This window comes from Mauremys reevesii, linkage group 1 (genome assembly GCF_016161935.1).
Source record: "Mauremys reevesii isolate NIE-2019 linkage group 1, ASM1616193v1, whole genome shotgun sequence".
Lineage (NCBI taxonomy): Eukaryota > Metazoa > Chordata > Testudines > Geoemydidae > Mauremys > Mauremys reevesii.
The window spans coordinates 260,087,350-260,104,592 of record NC_052623.1 but is presented as its reverse complement, the minus strand read 5'-3'; the positions used below and the strand labels follow the sequence as shown (position 1 = coordinate 260,104,592).

General features: G+C 42.8%; 1 protein-coding gene across 1 annotated transcript in view; it reads right to left on the bottom strand.

Annotated features, from left to right (window-relative positions):
• Positions 1-17,243, bottom strand: part of CHPT1 (choline phosphotransferase 1) — a 40,300-nt gene that overhangs the window by 11,941 nt on the left and 11,116 nt on the right. The window contains exons 2-3 of the mRNA XM_039483647.1: positions 12,739-12,886; positions 10,589-10,730 (exon numbers count right to left, since the gene is read on the bottom strand). Coding sequence (XP_039339581.1) covers positions 10,589-10,730; positions 12,739-12,886 — 290 coding nt within the window. The remainder of the gene's footprint in view (positions 1-10,588; positions 10,731-12,738; positions 12,887-17,243) is intronic.

Sequence of the window (17,243 nt, the reverse complement as noted above, 5' to 3'; positions counted from 1 at the left end):
CTGCTGATGTTCTGAACTGATAACTGCGCAAGAAATGCTGCTGATGAAGCCTGGGCTCTTGTGGAATGAGCCTTCACGATGGCCAGAGGCAGAACCTTCACCTGCTCGTAGCAAGCTTGGATGTAGGCAGTTATCCGGGAAGAGAGTCTTTCGGACAACACTGATAGTCCTTTCTCCTGTCCGCCATAGCTACAAAAAGCTGCATAGACTTGTGGAAGGGCTTAGACCTTTAGATGTTAGGCAGGCCATGGTCTTTTATATCTAATGTGTGTAGCCAACATTCCTCATTGGTGCTGTGAGGCTTTGGAAAGAAGACAGACAGAAAAATGTCCTGGTTGTTATGGAACTGCACCACCACCTTTGTGAGGAAGGCCGGGTGGGGGCGTAGTTGGACCTTGTTTTTGAAGAACACCGTATACGGGGGATAGGGGGTAATCCTGCTGTCAGGGTTTCGATTTTGGAGACCCTTCTGGCCGTTATAATCGCCACCAGGAAGGTGACCTTCCACCGAAGAAACAATAAGGAACAAGATGCCAACAGCTTGAAGGAGAGCCCCCCGTGAGCTTTGTCAGGACCAGGTTTAAGTTCCATGGGGGAATCGGGTCACAAACCTGAGAGTAGAATCTTTCCAAACCTTTGAGAACCTGATCATCATCATCATCTCATGGGAGAAGACTGATCTGCCCTAGACTGGAGGATGGAAGGCTGAGATGGCTGCAAAGTGAACTTTGACCCATGGCAGAGCTACACCCTGATGCTTCAGGTGGAGCAAATAGTCCAAGATGGACTGCAGGGAGACAGAGATGGAGAAAAATTCCATTCAGAGGCCTAACAAGTGAAATGTTTCCACTTAACCAAAGTAGGTAGCTTGGGTGGAGGGTTTCCTGCTACCTAATCTGAGCAGGTCTGCTTCTCAGGGTTCAGCCGTGCAGAAGCCACTGTCAGGTATAGCGAGGGTCTAGTTAAGCAACCAGCCATGGTCTTGCAAAATCAAGTCCAGACAGGGTAGGAGCTCTAGTGGAGTTGCTACCGAGAGGTCCAGAAGCATGCTGAACTAGTGCTGGCGTGGCCACACCGGAGCTATCATGATAACCTTCGCCTTGTTCCTCTTGATCTTTAGGAGCACCTTGTGTACCAAGGGAATCAGTGGGAAAGTATGCAGCAGTCCGCCTGCCCAGGAGACAGGGGGCCGTTGCTGAGCCCGGTCATCAAACAGAACCCAGTGGCATTTCCTGTTCTGTCTGGTGTTGAGCAGGTTCACCTAGGGAGTCCCTCCACTTCTGGAAGATAATTCTGGCAACGTCTGGGTGAAGAGACCACTTGTGGTGACATGATCCACCAACATATTCCAGTCTACCGGGAGGTGTGCCACCTCGAGGCGAACAGTGTGGTTCATACAGAAGTCCCAGTTGGAGGGACTCTCGACACAGGTCTGAGTGAGCTCCCCCTTGTCTGCTGACATAAAATACTGAGGCCACATTGTCCGTCAAGACCTGCATGACCTTTCTGAGAGCAGGGGAAGAAGCGCCTGGTAGGCCACGTTTATCACCCTGAGTTCCCTGACATTTATGTGCAGGGAGAGGTCTTCCTGAGACCAGAGTCCCTGGGTTCCAAGTCTACTGAGGCTGGCTCCCCACCCCAGGTTTGATGCATGTGAAACCAAGATTACTGTTGGGGACTGGGCAGTGAAAGGCACCCCTTTCGTCATTGAACGCAGCTCTGCCCACCAAATCAGAGAAGCTAAGACGGCTGACGGAATCATGAGAACTGAGTCCAAGTTGTGTTTGCCTGGGAGTAGATTGACACCAGCCACGTGTACTACACCACATAGGTACATGCTGCCATGTGACCTAACAGTTTGAGGCACACCCAGGTGGTGATAAGTGGGTGATCTTTGACACGGGTGATAAGATCTAACAGTTTGGAACCAGGCCTCTGGCAGGTAGGCCTTGGCCTGAATGGAGTCAAGCACTGCCCCTATGAACTCTCTTCTGTGCACCGGGACTAGTGTCGATTTCTGTGAGTTTATTAACAGGCCCAGTGTCCAACAAGTGGCCCATACTATGCCAATGCTGGGCTGAACCTCAGCCTACAAGTGGCCTTTGATCAGCCAATTGTCAAGGTACAGGTTGATTTGTACACCTTGACATCTCAGGCAGGCTGCAACCACTACCATATGCTTTGTTAAAATCCATGGGTCTGAAAGAAGCGCAGTGAACTGGTAGTGGCACTGGCCCACCATGAACCAGAGGAATCTCCAATGTCTGTGGAAGGTGGAAATAAGCGTCCTTTAAATTGAGGGCAGTGTGCCAATCTCCTGGATCCAGGGAAGGAATGACTGAGGTTCTGCATGGTCTCCCTGGCCTCCATTTCTTGAGATATTTGTTGAGGTGACACAGGTCCAGGATGGGCATAGGGCCCCTTTACCTTTCCCAATATTTTAATTGGGAGTAAAACCCCTTGCCTCTCAAACCTTGGCACTTCCTCTACAGCCCCTAGATGAGAGGTTGCTTGTGAGAAAGGTCCGTGAAGAGAGATGGGGTTGGGGAATGGGAGGGAGAGATGAAAAACTCAGGGTGTATTCAACTGTGTCAGTACTGAACACCCAATGGTCCAATGTTATGCAGGATCACACAGTGCAGAAGGGCGATAGGTGGTCTAAAACCAAAAAGGGGAATGGATTCTGAATCGAATCTAGCATGCCATCCTCGGGTGTACCCTCAAAAGCCCTGTCGACCCACTCGGGTATCTACTGAGGCTGAGGTAGAAGGTAGGGGCTGACAGCTCTTATAGCCCTTCCCTCTTACTGGATTCCTGCCTGGGAGGCCCCATAAATTTGGAAGGCTATTGAGGCCTGAAATGCTTCCTGGAGGCCAGGAGCTTGTCCAGACCTAGAGAGTGGAGCATGGCTCTCGAGTCTTTGAGGCAGTGCAGTTGTGGAGTCCGTCTGCTCTGAGGTCAGAGAGGTACCCTCAAAGGGGAGGTCCTGGACTAACTGCTGCACTTTGTGCAAAAGGCCTGGTGACTGGAGCCACGAACAGCACCTCATGGTGATTTCCGATGCCATCGTTCTGACTGCAGAGTCAGCCACATCCAGAGCTGCGTGGAGGGAGGCCCTGGCCACTGTCTTGCCTTCCTCCAGGATGGCCATGAACTCCTGCAGCAGGATGTCCTTGAACTTGGCCACTGAGTCCCACAGGTTAAAATCGTACTTCCCCAACAATGTCTGCTGGTTAGAGATACGGAGCTGGAGGTTGCCCGTGGAATAAACCATTCTTCCGAACAGATATAGTGTCTTAGCCTCTTTATTCTTTGGGGGTGGTGATGGACTGACCTTGTCTGTCCCTCTCGTTCACAGCTGACACTACCAGGGACCTTGGGAGGGTAAGGGGATGTGAATACATGAAGTCAAACCCATTGGCCCGTATGTAGTACTACTTTTCCACTCTTTTTGAGGTGGGGGACAGAGAGGAAGGGATCTGTCAGAGCCCTGACTGGTCCCAACACCACCTCATTGACTAGGAGGGCCATTCTGGAGGAAGCCACTGTGGCCAGGATATCAATCAGGCTCTGTATGGACTCATTTAGCTCCTTTACTTCCAGCCCCAACTTTGTGGTGACTCATTTCAGGAGCTCCTGAGGGGCCCTGAAATCATCTGGCAGGAGTGGGTTAGAAGGGCCTGCTACTTCGTCCCTAGATGAGGCAGAGGAGGCAGCTAATGCCATAGGAGGGGCTGGTCCTTCCTTCTCCATCTGTACCACCTCCATTGCGACCACTTCAGTGACTTTGGTGCCAGAGTCAGTGTCTGGTGCCAGTTGGGACGATGCAGTGGCTTGTCTTTTGGACATGATGGAGTCTAACTGCTGGGAAGGGGGCCCGGAGCCAGGGGAAACCGTCATGGATTCCAATACTGTCACTGGATGGGCCAATGTCCTGGTGGCCAAGCACTGGCTGCAGGGCCTGTACTGAAGTCTGGTGCATAAGTCAGGTACCATCAGAGGTGCTGACTTTGTCCTTTCCCAGGGGATGCTCAATGCCTGCTCCACTCCAAGCCCCGCCCCCACTCCACCTCTTCCCCCAAGTCCCTGCCCCTTCCTGCCTCCACCCGAGTCCACGAGCACACCCTCCCCCCACTCCTCCACCTACTCCCCCCAGCACCTCCTGCATGTCACAGCGGGTGGGAAGTACTGGGAGGAGCTGATGGGGGGCTGCAGCCCAGAGAGTCCGCACCTATGGGTACCAGTACTATGGCGGGCGAAGGATCCCATCTCAGACTCTGAAGAGGATTCGTCTCCCGGGTACAGGTCCTCCGTGGTCTCCGATTCTGCCTCCAGGCAGCGCTAGGGGTTCGGTGACTGATATCAGGTCAGGGACTGTTGCCGTGGGGCCATGGAGGGCTTTCTTCTGGAAGGCACCTCTATGGCTGGTGTTGCAAAGGAGCGCTCCGCCTCTTGTGTCCTTCTGTCCAAGGTAGCCCTGGCTGGTACAGGATCTTGGGGAGTGGGCGGTATTGGGAGAGACATCAAGTCCTTTGCAGCCTGAAAAGCCTCTGGAGTTGAGGGGGCCCACAAGTGCAAGGTACCACAACCGCTCCCTGGAGTCGGATCCTGAACCAGGCTCGGTGCTTAAGCAGAGTTGCCAGAGCCAACTGTGGCTCTAGGGAGGACGAGTGGCCCGGCATGGGTCTCACTACATCAGTTGCTCCCCTCTTTGGCACCGGAGAATGCCCTCTCTCAGCACGCTATTCCCTGTGCTGCTTCCTCAGCATTGGGAATGGAGAACGATGCCGGGAAGAGCACACTGCTGGTGGAGCACTTTGCATGGAGGCTGAAGTGCTCGGCCCCGATTTGGAGCAAGATGGCTCCGAGGATGGTCTTGAGGGCTGCCTCCATTAATAGAGCCTTGAAGCGAATATCTGTCTTTCTGAGTCTGCAGTTTGAAGCCCCTGCAGATCTTACACATTTCCTCAACATGAGCTTCCCTGAGCACTTTAGACAGGCCAAATGTGGATTACTCACAGGCAAGGAGGTACATGGCATGCACAGCCCTGGGATGGATGTCCCTCTACAGCTGGGACTGCTATCTATACTACATGCACTAAGACTGACTGGTAACTAAATTTGCTAACTACAAAAACTATACACAATAGAGATCAGAGTCTAAACCACTGTTAGGGAAGCCTTGCAGGAGCAAGAAGATCATTCCAAGCAGCCATCATGGGCAGTAAGAATGAACCGGGAGGTTGCAGAGCTGGTGGTGCCCCTTATACCAGCACATGTGCGTAGGGTTCCAGGGGGCACTACAGTGGGCCCTACAGATACCACTGAGGGGAAAAATCTCTGGCAACTGTGCACATGGTACACACACACACCTAGCATGGAATCAAGATGAGCAAGCACTCAAAGAAGAATAACTCTTCTAGAAACTTGAGAAACAGTGCCTAACTTGAAGGTATTGGTACCAGTAGGAGAGTTGGCCAGTTAGTTTTGATTTCGAAATAAGTTCCTTTAGTGAACAGCTGGCCAACAGTATGCATTCCAAGGGTCTTCCAATCTTTAAAACTCTGGTTTGTTATTTGGCTTAAAATTTGGACGATTTCCAATGGGTGTCACTGAGAAGGGAAGAGAGATTCTCTCTAGTTCTACCCAAAACCCATGAAGTAGCCTTTAATAGAGCATGTGTATAAATTTCTGGATGGCATGATTTTTTAAAAATTAATCTATAGTAAACTAGCAATGTTTACACTGCCAAAGTTTGTACAGACCTGTCCAGAGTTATCTGTACTCACTGTCTTTTCTTATTTGAATGAAGAGAAGTTTTAATTTGGAGATAACATTTGAACGCATACAACAAACTATTGAGATAATATCAACAATTCTTTATTAGAAGGACAAAGTTATAAAATGTAATGATCTCCTGAACATTGCTTTTGCCATTCAAGGCTCCTTAGGGTTGGGACCAGATCTTTGTATTGAATACCCTGCCAAACAAAAGTGCTAGGTAAGATAGAGAGCAGACATGCCAATTAAACACTAAAGTAGACCAGACTTAAAACCCCATTTACAAGGTAATACCCACTCACCCTTTAAACCCTAAAAAGAACCTAAAACCACATAGGCCCTGAACATACAGCAAAGTCAACAATACGTGTAGAATCAAAAAGATCCGAACGGGTTCCACCTTGCAAAGTCTGTGTTGCCAGTTTTTGCCTTATACTTTATTTGTATAAAGAATACTGCCGCTCGAAGTAAATTTTTGGGACTCATGTAAAGGATTTTGTTATTGACACACACTTACCTGGGGAAATACCCTGTACCATAATATATTTAAAGACTACTTCACTACTGTAAGTCATTATTGTAGCAAAGCCAATCTATCTTTTTGTGCTAAGAGTTCTTAATACACACAGCAGTGGAAATATTATGTTTAAAGACTTGGGTTCACTGCCAACTCTGACCCTGTCTCAATGACTCACCTGAGGTATTCAACTCAACTCTCTCTCCCTGCATTTCGTCATCTGTAATAAATGCCCATCTTTACAAAGTGCTTGAAGATCCATGTCTGAAAGCTACTAGCACTTACTATATGTCAGTTACATAATGAACAAAGCTTATGTGCACAGAACTTACACCATATATGTGAAGTTAAATTTAAAATGTTTAAATAGACTCTAGTTCCTCTAGACTGCCAAACAGTGTTGTCATGTGTATTCGTAGGACAAAAGAACTATGAATATAAAAAAGACAAGGATGTGCATCAGCACCATTTAAAAGGATCTCAGTTTTGCAACTTCACATGAATGTCTGTCTGCTCTTCAGGGTATTGGTTGGCTCAGACCACTGGTAGCGAGATTGTGCCATTAGTTCTAATCCAACCTAGGTTAGTAGTGTCCAAATGTCATTCCCCATCTGATCATCATTTAATGCTATGAAGCGATCTAGTACATAGCTACCCACATCACACAGAAAAATCACAGCCCTTGCTGGCAGTCTCAGCAAAGGGGACCAAGAACAGAAGGGGGAGAAGATTAAATTATCTTCTCATTTTAGAGGGAAGATTGCCAATGTCCCTTAGTCCTGAATTGGTAGAAAAGCTTCCACTGCCACCATTTGTGCTCTGCTACTGTGGACAGAGCTATATAGACTCCAGTATCTTCATTCAGACCCCTTTCATCAGCTCTGTACTTACAAGTTGAGAAAAATATAAGAGTTGCTCCCAGTTAAATAACTCAAAATTTGCAAAAAAGAGAGAGTCATTAAAATTGTAATATGAAAGAACTGACATTTAGCATTTGCACGCACTTTTGCACTCTAAGGGGAAATGTATATTTAAATGATACAGAACATGCAGAGTACCTAAATAAATCCTTTTCGAGAGTGTCTGCTGTTATGTGCTTCAATATGTACTTATAAAATGGACTAATCTATGCAGGTACTCATAAGACTCATCAATGTAGTATACTAGTTAGGGCTGTCGATTAATTGCAGTTAACTCACGTGATTAACTCAAAAAAATTAATCGCAATTAATCATACGGTTAAACAATAGAATACCAATGGAAATTTATTAAATATTTTGGATGTTTTTCTACATTTTCAAATATATCTATTTCAATTATAACACAGAATACAAAGTGTACAGTGCTCACTTTATATTACAAATATTTGCACTGTAAAAATGATAAAAAGAAATATTTTTTTTGCTACACAGTATACTTGTTGAAATGAAATTGAAATCTCTGTATCATGAAACAACTTACAAATGTTTTTTTTTTTTGTTGCATAACAAAAAAAAAAAAAAAAAAACTTCAAAAGCCTACAAGTCCACCAAGTCTACTCTTCTTGTTCAATCGCGCTCAGAGAAGAATAAGTTTTTTTTTTTACACGAGAGGTAATGCACTTGCTAATTACTAAATACAATGTCACCTGAAAAAGCAAAAGCAGCATGTTGTGGTACTGTGTAGCTGGCAGATATGCCAGATTATGTGCTAATAAATCAAAGATTCATCTTCATTTTTTTGCTTCAGGGGACCATATCCATGCCATGTGATGCATGCTTAAAATAAAAAAAAAAAAAAAAAAAAAATTGAACTCCTTCTCTCCTGAGGTATGTCTCCTGCTCTTGTTTCTGTTTTACCGCATTTTGATGTGCCATATATGTAGTGTCGGATGCATGATGAGATGATGATTATGATTAAAAACGTTTTTAAAACACTTTTGACAAAAAAAAAAAATTTAAGAAAATAGAAAGAACCAATATGAAATTTCTAAAGATAGCTAAAACAGAATCTGAAAGTGCAAAATCCTGAAGTGCCGAGGAAATGAGAGGAGAGCTTTTTGGACAAGATCAAGAAAGATCAGGAAGGAAAAAACTACAAAACCCAAACCAACAAAAGAAAAAACCAAAACCAAAAAAAGAAAAAAAAAAACTCAGATGATGAAAATGAACATGCGTTGGTTGTATGTGCTTTACATGTTGGTTATCAAACTGCTTTGGATATCACTCAGCAGAACATGGTGCATGGAGGTTAGGTCAGTAGGGGAAGGGGCAATGATATATGGATCGCATCTCAATTCTATCTCTGTCCTCTCTCCATCTCTTCTTTCCCTCTCTTTCGTCTTCCTCCCACTCTGCCTAGCACCTCCTCTCCTGCAGCACTCTCCAGCTCAAGGAATCAAAAAGGAAATCAGCGAAGGAGCAGGAGGAGAGGAAAGTGATCAGGAGAGGGTCAGAATGGATTCACTAGCCATGCCTGACTAACCTAGCTATAACCTAGACTAGATCTGAGGATGATGGGGAAGAGGATGATGGGAGGTATGTTGATGGTGTTTTTTGAGCAATGTTTGACCTTGAGTTTCACAGTATTCAAGTTAGCAATATTAAAAATTAATTATTGGATGGCAAGTGATTAACTGGGCTAGGGATATGTTGTAGGGAGGATAGGCAGGGCTGGCTCAGTAGCTGATCGTCAGTGCAGTGCAGTTTTTTCAAGTGGAGTGCCCTGAGGCCCTGAGGGCTGGAAGTTGGGATCTGATATTCATGGACTTCATTAATGATCTGAAGGGTGGCATGGACTGCAACACTGGACTGGGATGAGACTAAGGAGGGAGGAGTGGTAGGGGATACATACAGAGGAGGATAGGAGGAGGATCTAGACAAACAAGAAGATGATTGAGAAAAAGAGAGACAAGGAAAGAGTCCAGGACAGATGAAGGACAGAAGCAGATAGGGACACTGAGACTCACTCACTGTTATAGACTAACTGACTAGGACTGAGGAAGACACCTAGAGAAAACAGTGGACCTGGCTGTTAAAGAAGACGAGGGATATTGAACAGTGTGAAGCTCTTGTTGCCACTGGGCTAACGCATTTTGGGAAGGCTAAGACCAGGCATTGCCAGCAGACTGGGGGGCACATTAAGACTCACTCATTTGATCTGGGTGAGGGTGTTTACTGTGTGACTATTCAGTTTTGGGCCTGTGTCCAGCAAGAGGAAAAAGGGGAAGGAAAAAAGCAACTAAGCAGAGGAGCAGAGGAGACTGGAGGGAGCAGAGCAGGAGAGAGAGGGGTGCAGAAGAGAAGAATGAGGGGGATTTGATAGCTGCTTTTCACTACCTGAAGGGGGTTCAAAGAGGATGGGGGGGGGCTGTTCTTCTCAGTGGCAGGCAGACAACAAAAGGCAATGGTCTCAAGTTGCAGTGGGGGAGGTTTAGGTTGGATTGAGTGAAAAAGTTTTTCACTCAGAGAGTGGTGAAGCACTGGAATGGGTTACCCAAGGAGGCGGTGGAATCTCCTTCCTTAGAGATTTTTTTTCAGGGGGGACTTGACAAAGTGGGGGCTGATAGTTGGGAATTGGAATTGTTTTGTTTTTTTTGACAGGATGACCTCCTGAGATCTCCTCCTCCAACCCAACCCTGATATTCTTTCTATGACTACTAGCTACTACAGCCATGCAGTGCATGCAAATGCCTGTTCTCACTTTCAGGTGACATTGTAAACAAGAAGCAGGCAGCATTATCGTCTGCAAATTTAAACAAACTTGTTTGTCTGAGTGATTAGCTGAACAAGAATTAGTACTGAGTGGACATAGTGTGGTCCTTGTATACTCGACTGTAAGGACTATACACGGTTAACATCACTTCCAGGACTAGCCTCCCCAAAGTAGAAAGGCACAGGGCCACGTACCCCCTGGATAGGCTCAGTGAAGAGTACATTCTGCACCCTCCTCAAACAATGGAGAAGTGAGGTGAAGTGCCCACTGTGCTCCTGGAGTTCTGGGAAGCACTGTGCACCCCAATGACTAACAGTGACTTTATGAAGCCATTACTGGAAATAGTGTTTAATGTATTGCAAATCAATAGCAACTGTACAGAGGTCTCAGGGACATCTGACAACTGTAAAAAGGAATGTCAGTTTTGATATGAATTTCAGGTCCTGGACCAGATATGAACTTCAGATAAAACAGAGATTGAATTTTTTTTTTTTTTTTTTTTGGAGAGAGGAGAAGGGAAGGATGGGTGGAAGGTGAAATGAGATGTACATATTTGATCTTTGGATTTGACACAATTCTGAAAAGAGTTCTACTTACTTTCCAAACTTTAGCATGCCTGATACATATGTCTGCCAGTGAGCACAATAAAACATGAACGACCCCACAAAACAACAGAAAAACAGCCAGTCAGGGTTCGTTCCCAGTCGAACAGCTATACAGGCGCCAATGGAAACAAAAACTGAAAGGCAGAGATAAGCATAGTTAGTCATAAATAATTATACTACTTGCAATTTTAAAGATAAACACTAGACAAAGTTTGACTGCAACAGCATCAATAGTATAGTGACTTGTTGGACAGCATTTCCCAAACTTGAAGCTTCAGGAAAATGAACAGCCCCATAATGTGGTGTTAGAGGCTCACCCATATTAAGGTATACCTTTTCAGCTTCCCCCACCCCACCCCACAACCAGGGAGGCATGCCTACATGTTGGGTAACATTGTTATAAGGTAGTGATAGTGAGAGTTACAAACTACTGTAAAAATAGGTTTTACATTTTAGAATAAACTTTTTCCCTGAGGTCTATTTAAAAACAAAACCACACATCACATCATTATCAAGTGCAGACCAATATAGGGAATTTCATCTCAACATCTTCAGATAATTGGAATATTGTGAAAACAGGGAGAAAATGAACTCTTGGATAACCTTAACTACATCATGCACAGCTAAGCACTCACTGTAGTGTTCCTTGTCTCACTAGATTTAGATCAGGGTTTCTCAACCTGTGGGTTGTGACCCAAAACTGGGTCACTGGAATGTTTCAAAGGATCACATAGCAGCTCCAGTCCCGTGAGACTGTTGTGGCCTGGTGCATGGGGTCACAGTGCCACTCAGGTTTGGCTCAACTGCTCCTCCATCATGACGACAGGAAGGCAGCCAGCTCAAATATGAGTATGGGGCACTGTGACCCTGTGCGCCAGGTCACGCCACTCACAAATTTGACCCAGATGGAGCAGACAAGGCCCAGAGCATGGAGCCGAGCTCAGCCAGCCCCATGTAACCAGAGCTGCAGGGGGGGCTCTGCAAAGCCCCACCCCCACGACACCCTATCCCCCCAGGAACAGGACCCAATCCCTAGACTTGGGGCCCTCACACATACCAAGGCCTATTTACTGGATTAATCAAACATCTGTCATAACTTACTTGACAGAAGAACTGAAGGCTGGCTTCACTACTTATGTGGCTCAAACACGCAGGTATCTAAGATGCTAGATACAGTATAAATACCTGAAGTTCAATTTTAATTTGATGCTAAATCGCCAAGATGAATTAAGGTTTGTAGTACAAACAACAACAAAAGTGGACTATTAATATATTAAGATATTAAGCAGTAGCCAATTAAAAATTGTCTCTTGGACAGCAATTCAGAAAAGCATCACTTCAGGGCAGAGAAACGCAAGAACTTGCATGTTTTTGTTTGTTTTGTTTTTTGATGGACGCAAACAATCTAGCCCATCATTTTAATTTCTTTCTTAAAAAGAAATGAAATCTTTTCTAATTAGAAAGATTGAGTCATGTCAACATAACCAGGAACTATGAAAGTGAAGTGAGGAAAAGTAAACACACTTAAAAATTGTTAGAACTACAGTACCATGTCAGGAGAGATTGAATTCCTTATTGTTACTTGTATTAGTCATCTCAGCTCTAGTGGAAATGCATACTGTAGACACTAATGTTAAAAAAAAGCTTGAAGGATGGTGTGCCTACTGCCTGGAGATACTGCACTTCTCTCCCAGGAAATCTTTGAATGTACTGTATTGCTTACAAAAAGTGATCAGATTCAATGGCGGGAACACACTCACTTCATACTCTCAATGTACACATGCAAGAGCTAGGTAACATGCATTATACATGTCTCAGGGCCACTTCTAAAATATTTTCCCTCTCCCTAGGTTAGTAAGTAATAACCACCTAGCTCTCATACAGCACTTTTCATCAGTAGATCTCAAAGAGCTTTACATATGAGGTTAGTAGTCTTATTCCCATTTTACAGATGGAAAAAAGAGGCACCAACAGGCAAAGTGACTTGTTCATAGTCACCCAGCAGGCCAGGAAGAGAATCTAGGACTCCGAAGTCCCAGTCTAGTTTTTATCCATTAGGCCAGACTATATCTTACTAGGATTTAGTTTTTTTCCCAATCCCCTCCTCCCACCTGAGTTTTAAAAATGAAGAAATAAAGTTACCTGTGGAAATACAGTCACAACCATGGTCAAAAAGTTCCCCTAAGGGGGAACTACTATTTGTTCTTCTGGCTTGTTTCCCATCAATAGCATCCAGGGACTGGTAAACAAAGAGTCCTAATGCACACAAGAGGAATACCCAAAACGGTGCCTGGAACAGATGCATAAATATCAATACTGTCAGTTCTAGATTACTTACTATTAGCCAAAATCGATCATACTACAGATTTTATCTGCATGAAAAGCTTTCAGAGCAGTACTTTGCTAAGAGACTACCATAGACAGGCCAAAGTCTTCTTTCAGTTTTAGCAGTGTAAATTGCACTAAATCTGAAATGAATCACCCAGTTTATATCACTGAAACAGAATCTATGCAGCCTCACACTTGTGCTTTCATTTACAAAACTAAAAGTTTAGGTAGATACAGCTATCTAAAGTGGCATCAAGATTAATAAACTTAAATTTTCTCACCTCAAAATTGAGAGAGGTGCACATAATTAGTAGGAATGGTTCTATCCATGTTTATGGACTCAGAACCCGAACAAAAAAGAGCGTCTTAAAAAAAAAAAAAGAGTTCAGTGTTTCATTCAAATTCTCCGAGGTCAATTAGATGATTAACTTTAAATTTTATTTTCTTCCTAGGTATTTAGAGTACTGGTTATATTTGTATCTCAAATTTCAGTTACTATGCAAATAACAAAATTACTTAGTGCATTTTCTACTTATAACAGAAGTTTTAGTTTTTAAATAGACAAAGTTGGAGATTTTTCCAAGGCTCAAATGGCAGGCAGACACCTATGGTAACTGCCATTTGTGCCTTGCAGAATCTCTCCCAAGTAAATAAATGGTTCTCTTAAGAAAGAAGAAGAACTGTCTACTAAATGTAGACTTTGATCATTTATTTAGTTCTTGTTTTAAATTGATTGGGGGTTGTTTTTGATCATTCATTACTGGGTTTTAGTTTAGCAGGACTTGCCATGATAGTGGTCTCATCTCAGAGGGGAGATTTAGCTTTCAGAAAATCAGTACCACTTTGAAACTAGTCCTTACTGATGATTACTTTTCCTCATACATCCCCAAATCTAGTTTCAGTCCAGGTCACATTTTTGCCCCCTAGTTCTTACCAATCATACTTTACACAAAAAATTGTTCGGGAAGAAACAAAGTCAAAGGTTACAAGATGTTTATATCAAATAGATAAAAACCCATAGGAAATCATGAAAATTAATTCTCTTCTACCCCTACGTAGGAACTGTCTGTTACATCCTGCCCTCAGTTACTCTCGTACAATCCCTCTTCAGTGGGAGCTGACAGGTGTAACAGGGCAGAATTTGGCTGTACCACATATATTGTAATCAAGATTGATAATATTTCTTTTCCAAGTGTGTTTATTAAAGGTTAGCGAGTGTATCTGGATAACAAATTATACATTATATGGATAGACTGAATATTCATGAGTAGATGTCGGGCTGAGAGACAGGAAATAACCCACTTTAAATAAATCCTCACACAACAGGTACACATCCACATAAACCAGCCAGTGGTCTCAGTCAAACCAGAAAAGGGAAGAATTTTGACAACTGAAAATAATAAACTTCTTTTAAACTAAGTTAGGACAGGAGGTTGTCATGGAGGGGAATGTAGAAGGGGGGAAAAAATGAAAGTATGGTGAGATAGCTGCTCTTAAGCCCTGTTCATTATATCCCATTATAGCACTTGTGAACCAGTTTGTTTAGAACAAATCACGCATCATATTTAGACCCATCCCAGGAATCCACAAGACAAGGCCTTCCAACTAGGACCATATTTAAGGAAGGTTCCATTTTGAGCTTAAAAGCCTTGCTCACAAAGCCAAAAAAGGAAATGAATTTTTAAACTTAAAAAACAAAAAACTTAGATAACTTTCAGAAAGAAAAGATCAGTAGTATCTCTACTTGGGACCCTTCCTAATCCATTTAACCTTGATATGAACTTCTAAATGAGAATCTAGTATACTTCCGACTTGGAGGCAACAGTAGCATCATCCTAGTTAAGAGCAGGCTGAGTAATCCTTATCTGGACCATTGCTAAATCTATTTTAAATTTCTGGGTAACTATGCTAACCATTGTCTAGCATCATGACAGAAGAAAAGTAAAGTAGTGAAAACTCTAGAGGAAATAAAGGATCTGAATGTCTTGAGTACAGAATCAGATTAATTCTCCAGAGTATGTCACCCAAAGGAATTGGATAGGAAGTAAAAACAGGACCTAAATTATCTTTTTAAGGAGCCCTGAGAATTCATTATACTCTAGCTAAGTTTGTGAAAGGATCTCAACCTGATCCCCTAAATTGCACTTGCAATTCTGCAAGTACAGAGTTTAATTAGATACTCATCTGATTGCAGGACTAATTTTGGTAGTTAGGTGTCTAATTTCTACTTGCACCTGCAAACAGTTGACACAATTTTAGAAGATTTCTTAGAAAATATGGGCTTTCAAGATTTTTAAAAATGTCAATTGTCATTGGGTTTAAGCTTCATCAATGTGGGGGTACCTACTTATGTAGTCATAATATAAAATCTGTTATGCTCTTTATGTTGGTATTACTTCAAGTTAAAATAAGACTACCATTCGAATTCTAGTCAAAATGTTTTTTTTTTCCTATTGGTAAGTCCTCACCTATTCCAGCTGGGTTATCTTGTCTCTTCTCACTCCTTAGACAAGATGACACTTGCAATCTCTGTGATATGTTTAAATATACCTTGATGATTGTTACTGATTATTTGTAACAATTCAGTCAAATATATATATTCTTTCATTCAAAGAGTAGTCTCTCTCTTGGACCAGGTATGAAACCAGTGACTTTTGGACTTTCACTATAGTTTACACAGTATTAGGGACGCTGAATCCCCACCAATCTTTAGGTCAAAAATCTAGACTCACATTTTTACAAAGGCCTAAACCTAATGATTTATGAAGCAAGATGCTCCAACAGTTCCTCCCCTCCTCCCAAATAGTATTAAGTGAGGGGGAAATTAAAAGTCTAGCATCTTAAGACTTTCAGCATTATCTGTAAATTGGATAAGAAAAAGATTTAAATTCCAACTGACGTGAGCATTTTGGTGGCAGGCAGAAAGCAAAATAGCATTATGGTAACCCAATGAAAGATTATAAACTAGTTTTCATTCCCCTCCAATACAGGTTTAACATTAAAATTTTAAATAATTTTTATGTTTTTTCTCCCATTAATCTAGTTATTAAATAGGAGGCAAAATCGTTTTACCATCTTTAGGCAAAACACGAAAAGGGACAAAGACTTTCAAAACTTGTATAAGCTAGGAACGGGCAAAATCCAAGCTCATCTTCCCTCAGGAAAACAGGAAAGTGACCATGTAGAAAGGACAGGGCCATTTGACGAGGACACTCCTGGATTCTGAGGCTACTTAACTCTGTGGATTTACCCTAGCACTTTTAAATCTCCTAAATTAATCTAAATTCCCATTTAAATAAAATCTCTGTTCTAACCATTATCCTTGCAAAGATAAAATATAAACTGATCACTAGGACTAGGTGTCAATATGTTTTCATAAAGATCAAGTATTATTCAATGTTCTCCCGCCAGCCCTGCCCACACACATACCCTCCCTCAGCTGCCCAAAACTAGCCTTTGAGGTCTATGAAATCCATGACCCTAGGCCTCTCAATTTTGGGAAGGGCCCAGCACAGATTCTTGGCTGTGTTGCCCGGGCCTCTGCTGCTTGGGTTGCAATAAATTCTCCCTTTCAGCCATTTGCCTACAGTTTAAAATACAGTTTTATAGTCCAGATTACCCAAAAAAGCAATTATGCATATCATACACAGAATGAAAACTGTACCCTGTGCTAATTCTGTTAACAAGATCCTCTCAACCACTTTATTTTCCCACACTCCTCCCTTCTTCTAAAGCCACTGGATACATAAAACTGCTAAACAGATTACTATTGTTAAACAAGATCTCACCCACAGTCGGCATTTTATTTGTTTCTGAATGCAAAATCTCCATATTCAATGGTCAATCATGAAGAAAAAGCTATCATCTCACATTCTTCAACAATCGCAATGCTATTTAATTCCAGTTCATTCTATGCAGTATGTTTGCTATTTATCTTGTTTAATCTTTTAAATAATTATTTCATAAAATAAAATGAAGAAAGCCAGAAAAATGGCTTGATACAGTAAGTAAAGACAACTGTATTTTGTTACAGAAAGACAATGCTGTGACTTCCTCCCTGTACACAGACATTTTTAATATTTCCAAGTTTGGGATACTCCAATTAATCAGTCAGGCCTTTCCCGCCCCCTCTCTTTTTTTAAGGTTGCCTTTTGCCTTTTTTCAAAGCATTGCTGGATTTGCAACCTGTATCAAGGATCTTACTTTAGAGCTTCTTTATATGAAGAGGTAACAAGCTTCATATTACAATCCCTCAATTTGTACAGATTAAAAAAGTTTGCACATTAGTTACTGTATTCATTGTTAGCTAATGACAGCTT